Below are 6,000 nucleotides of genomic sequence, written 5' to 3' on the forward strand. Positions count from 1 at the left end.
TTTTTATTTTATTTTTTTTATCAGGCAAAGGCTCAAAAGCTAGAAGAAAACAAACTAAAATGATGAAGAGGGGGATCACAACCACTATCTAATCAAGCTTGTAAATCTGGTAAAAAACAATTGGGAATGCTGCCGGAAAAACCCCCGATTGCGACCCATTTGGCTAGACTATCCGTCCAAGCATTCTGACGCCTGCTAACTTTTGTAATAGCCCAACTCCGAACCCCTCTCAACTTGCTTAATTACGACACCTATAAAAATCCACCCAAAAACACAATGGCGGAAATGAATATAACGGGCTGGGCCTGGATTGGATCGACCTTTTCCCTTTTTGGATCAAACCAGGAAGAGCTTGGATTCATATAATGGGCTGGGCCTGGATTGGACCACCTTTGCCCTTTTTGGATCAAACCAGGACAAGCTTGGATTCATATAATGGGTTGGGCCTTAGATTGTGCTCCTTTTCTCTAAAATTTCAGTCGGCTGCTACAGTACCAGGCAGAGAGTGGATTCATATAATGAGCTGGGCCTAGATTTGAATTTTAAGTCGGCCACTAGAGTACCGGGCCTCAAGGTTCACAAGCCCAAGCTAAAGCCCAACCTTAGGTTCGTACTTTGTAGTTCATCCTTGATAGATTCTAGAGGCCGAGAGTGGATTCATATAATGAGCTGGGCCTAGATTGGAATTTTAAGTCGGCCACTAGATTACCGGGCCTCGAGGTTCACAAGCCCACGCCCAAGCTAAAGCCCACCATTAGGTTCGTAATTCGTAGTTCATCCTTGATAGATTCTAGAGAGCGGAGAGCACTTTCGTTCTTTCCAGACAGACGGTAACAGTGAACCACAATTCACCATTGGGGGTAACCACTAGAGTGCGGAGTGTGCTCTAGATAGTGTTAGAAATTCAAACCCAAATACATAAATAAATATTATCCGTTTTAGACCATAAATTCACGTGGAATTGTTTTCTTGGGCCCAGGAGACGTTAAAGAAAGCTTGAAAAAGAACTCTTTTAAGAGCTAAAGCGGCTGCCTCCATCATATTAAGCTCAAAAAATGCATTGGTTGTCACATTCTCACAGTGTGACAGGTATATGGACTTTGCTTATATAATACTTAGTTGCGTTCAGGCAAGGTGAACCCAGGTCAATGATCATCTGGGCCGAACTGGGCCCATGTGTTCATCACCCCCATGCGGCCCACTAACTCCAAAACATGGAAATAATGTCCTTTTGGGCTTTCTTTTGGTAATGAAAATAAAGTCCAAAAACTCCAACACGGCCCACTCCAGAAGAAACAGAATCCAATTTATTTCTTGAAGGTTGAAACTCTCTCTCTTGCGTCATCCAAATAGTTGCATTTCATGATAAATTACAGAACATCAGACCATCCTTTGCTCCACTGTATACAACAATTGGACATTATCCCAAGCAATCAACCATACAAACATGAAACATCCAGTGCAGGTTTTACTGAAGTTTACAACCCTGGCTACGCCTTACCAAATCTTTAGATGGTTATATGTTTTCATCAGCTGTAAGTATAACTTCTGCAGATGGGAAGAGACGTTTTGCCAGCCATTGAAGAGGTCTCAATAGCTGAGCTCTCTCCTTGCGCCAGAACCAAATGGCTGCGTTATATTGTTCGTTGCGTATTTTTTTGGTGGCTGCTTTCCAGTCGTACTTCTCCATCTCTGCCCGAGCAGCCTTGCCTATGGTTTCTCTTACGTCACAATCATCCAACAGAAGCTTCAATTTGGCCATGCAGTCATCCACATCTCCAGGACTAAAGCAGAAGCCAGTTTTGCCTTCCTGATCTGGAGGAATTATATCAACTATTCCGCCAGCACGAGCTGCCACTACAGAAATTCCTGAAGACATGGCCTCCAAAACTACAAGACCAAGTGTTTCAGATTCTGATGGCATCACAAAAACATCCCCACTCGCGTATGCCTGAGATAGCTCTTCCCCATGTAACATCCCAGTAAACACAGCCGGCATCCCCGAAAACATTTTTTCTAACTCTCCCCTGCCAAGAAGGATATCATGTTATGACAGATATATAATTGCAGAAGATATAAAATAGTTTAATCCAATGTCCTTAATAATCAGTTGGCAAGAGCAGTAACTTTTCTGTCTTGGTATCAAAATGGCTCAAATCTCATTTAAGAAAAATAAGCATCTCATTAGTATAAGAAAAGATTACCTATATGGCCCATCTCCTACAAAAGCAATTCTTGCATCGGGAAGCCTATCCATGACACTGTCAAATCATGTCATTCAAGTGTCAGAAAATTAGCCATTCATTTTATAGCTTATACAATGACAAGTGATACCTTTTAAGGAAATCCAAGCTCTTCTCTGCTCCGAGACGTCCAACATGGACTATCAATGGTCTATCTGGTTCCCCATTACTGTTTAGATCAGAAATACAAGATCAAGCCAAATTCTTTGCACATGAATGAAATAGACTCAAAAGATAAAAGGTTGGTTTTACCTTAGTCTCAATCGCATTTCATGAGAGCGGTAGCGAGGATGGAAGCTTTCAGAGTCAACACCCTTGTTCCAAAGGCGAATCTTACTAGCTAAATGGGCAAGGGAAAAGAACATGTCAGCTTAGGAAACTTCTGTAGGTAAAAGCAAACCTATTAAATGGACGACCAAGTTGACCCAGGTTCACAGGGGGGGTGTTTGGGGTTGGGGGTGGGGGGGGTGGGGGGGGGTGAATGTGGTTGTGAAACGCAAGAGAGAGGGGAATTTCCAAATTCAGTGATCAGACTACTATGATTCAGAGTTTCATATAAACAACTGTTCATCCCTAAAAAGTAGTCATCAAAATATCAAATAGGTATCAGGTGTTCATATTCACCAGCTGTCACCCTTGCAGCTTCAAGATCCCGCCCAATGGCAGCTGACGGCACAAGAGTAAGATCTGCAGCTCGGTGCAGAAACTCTGACACAACGGACAAATAGTCAATTTCTTACCGGAAGATCTTCGAGCATTAACATCCATATTGAACCATGAGACGAGAAAAAAAAGGTTACATACTTATAACCAACCACATGGGTTTTACTAGCCAACTAAATGTGTATCTTGGTATGTATCTGCAGATTTAAAACATAAATCAATAAATCAACTCAGCCAAAGGGATGTAGTTATCTATATAAGACTCTCTCCATCATACAAGCAATCTGAACACGATGAAATTTTGAAATTCAGCAATTCAGCTAAAACTTCTAAGAGCATATATATGTGCATGAAAATCACGATTATGAAACTTACACTGGCACGTGAGTGTGATAAGACATCACTATGGGAACACATAATAGTTTTGCAATGGCAAGAGCGCCAAAAACCTACAACACAAGTTTCAGCATTCAGTATTCAAGCACTTAAATAAGCTAGAATCTTCAAGACTTGACATTAGCAGTTCGAGAGACCTACCATTATCCCAGGTGATGATGCATGTATTATATCTGGCTTAAACCGTGAAACCTCTGAAATTATTCTAGGACTAAGAGCTAGAGAAAGAGGGACCTTCTGATACCAAGGGCAAGGAAAGCTGCAAATGAGTGACTAACTAAATAAATTATGAGAACCATGACAAGAATGCTAGATTTTAAGCCTTGATCACCAAATTATAGTAATAGGCAAGATTATTAAAATGATAAGACCAAAAAGAGAAACTGAGGAGACCATTGACTCCATAGAAAGCCACCTAATGATTTAGGAGGGTGGCTAACCTACAGAGTCCATAAAAAGCTACATAATAATTTATGAAGACAAATGAATAGAAACTATTGTACAACCTATTTTGGAGAAGTCTGAAGCTAGCATGTGACTGTGATGTATCTATTTATATTAGGTTTAGAGCCAAAGGAACACTTGGCCAAATGCTCCTCTTCTTCTTTGATAGAACCTAGAAAGTCCAAAATCAGGACTTTTACTTGCTCGGGAAAACCCGAAACCGGTCCCCACCCAACACTGTTAAGGACCGACTCTCCCATATTCACAAACTCTTTTGCCATAATTTACCATAAAGTTAAACTTAAGGGTCACTATCTTAGCACTCCTGGTATTCGTGCAACACTATTTCCCTTTTCAACCACTTCATTTACTTTGAAAGTGGGCATTTTTACCCTAAAATGCAGCATATCCAAATTGCCCCATCAGTAAAGCCCTAAACCAATGCAAATATTATTAGACTAGCCCATAATGTGAACTACATAAACCGAATTCCCAGATGCTGTCCTATATTGAAGAACCTGAAGAACTTAAAGAATAGCATGTAGAAAGCATCGTTTGCTTGAAAGTGTATTTGGTTCTGCAAAAAGGCACAATCGAAGTACAACTTCAAACTAAGAACTATCAAAAAATAAACCTAACACCAAGACTAATGACAAGGAAAGAAAGGCGACAAGAATCTGAAATTTGATAATGAAAGCAACCTGCGGGATCCAATAATTTTTGCTCCATAAAATTCCTGTGGCACTCCTTCATGTGTTGTAACAACCATTACCTACATGAACAAGTCAATTTGTCACTTTCTCCTGTGATGTCATTTCTACCAGCGGTAGCAAAATTGAGATCCAAAACTGCTAATTCAGGGGTTAAAACAAGCCAAGATGATCGTAATGTTGGCCGGAAATCACAGCAAAACAAGTCATTATATAAGATAAATACATAGGCGTCTCTAATAACAAAATTATACAGGCACAGGTAATAAATGGAATGTACCTCGTCTCCCATTTCGCGTAAATATCTGATGAAATTTTGGAACCTGTTTTTATAGCCTGACACATAGCTGCAACATAAAAGCCAACAGACACAATTGAATAAGCACCAACCAGAGATGAAAAGAATATATGGTGAAATACATATGGACCAAATAAAACTAGCAATAAGAGCACTTCAGCAACAACAGCAACTTTTAATTGTGAGATCCATTAAGTTATCTATCACAAACATATAAAGAGTACTTGATGACTTCCATCTATTGTACTTACAGCTTTACGAAGTGAGGACAGCAAAACTGCATCTATATATATGTTTTAGTAAACAAGGTAAAGGATTGTTGGAGAAACAACCCCAAGTAGATCAGAACTTCAAAGTCAAAATCAGCTGGCAAAGCATTCTAGACGATTGTTTCAAAGTCAAAAACCTTCATACACTCCTCTTGGTCATAAGAACATCCAAGCTTAACTAATAACCATAATAGGACAGGACAAAGCTTGAAAATGCTTAACAAAGAAGAAACCCATCACAGTCAACTCATCCAACAGATAGAGGATACAACAACAAAATCAAGCAATCTTTAAATTTTTTTGCAGAACACCTGACGTTTTTAATCCCATAACTTGAACAATCTGGAGTACTGGGTATGCAAGAAAAAACTCAAAATACTCACGAAAATGGAGAAGGCTCAACGAAAAGAGCAATACGCCTAGGCCTGGAAACTATCTCGTTCTCGATCAAGAGAGGGCACTCTTCCTCCTCTTCCCTCAACTCGGCAATGGTCATCTTGCTTGCCCGAACAACAAGCTTCCTTTCACTATTTCTGGGTCTCCTCAATTCACACAAATTAGATTCTCCAACACTCAAGCTAACGCTAATGGGTTTCCCTCTTAAGCAACAAACACTTGAAAATACGGGAGTAATTCGAAAATTCAATAGGGTACAAGAGCTCGATGAAGAAGGGCAGGTAAGAGGAGGGCGTGGGATTTATAGAGAGAGAAGCGGAGGATGTCATAATTGAACAAGTAAATGGCATGTAAAATATATAATTGTGTGCTATTGGTTAGATGAATGGTGAGGTTAAAGAGTAAAAAAAATGGAAGTCTTGAAGGAATCTGAGTGGTTGAAGCTTACATTGTTAATGGATATTCTGTTCATGAAGGGGACAGTTAGGGAATAAAAAATGTGCTTTGTTTATATCCTCGTGAGAAAATTTTCAGTACAAGCAAATTAAATGGATAAGTTTAGCACATACACGCATCGTTTT

At 39.8% G+C, this 6,000-nt stretch overlaps 1 protein-coding gene across 3 annotated transcripts; it reads right to left on the bottom strand.

Annotated features, from left to right (window-relative positions):
* Nucleotides 1-1,285: 1,285 nt before the first annotated feature.
* LOC120013544 (sulfoquinovosyl transferase SQD2-like) lies at nt 1,286-5,768 on the bottom strand. 3 transcript variants are annotated; one of them, XM_038865377.1, is made up of 11 exons: nt 5,407-5,767; nt 4,737-4,803; nt 4,448-4,518; nt 3,444-3,561; nt 3,282-3,355; nt 3,048-3,103; nt 2,868-2,951; nt 2,496-2,583; nt 2,335-2,412; nt 2,205-2,261; nt 1,286-2,027 (listed from the first exon to the last, which is right to left on the bottom strand). In XM_038865377.1, exons 1-11 carry the CDS (start codon nt 5,517-5,519, stop codon nt 1,517-1,519), a joined length of 1,317 nt encoding a protein of 438 aa, XP_038721305.1. In that variant the 5' UTR covers nt 5,520-5,767; the 3' UTR covers nt 1,286-1,516. The 3 variants fall into 3 exon arrangements, with proteins under 3 accessions (XP_038721305.1, XP_038721307.1, XP_038721306.1); XM_038865379.1 differs by lacking the exon at nt 5,407-5,767 and adding an exon at nt 4,265-4,323; XM_038865378.1 differs by lacking the exons at nt 2,868-2,951; nt 3,048-3,103 and having other exon boundaries at nt 2,496-2,579; nt 5,407-5,768.
* Nucleotides 5,769-6,000: the final 232 nt, after the last annotated feature.

This window comes from Tripterygium wilfordii, chromosome 13 (assembly GCF_013401445.1).
Source record: "Tripterygium wilfordii isolate XIE 37 chromosome 13, ASM1340144v1, whole genome shotgun sequence".
In the NCBI taxonomy this organism is placed as follows: Eukaryota; Viridiplantae; Streptophyta; class Magnoliopsida; order Celastrales; family Celastraceae; genus Tripterygium; species Tripterygium wilfordii.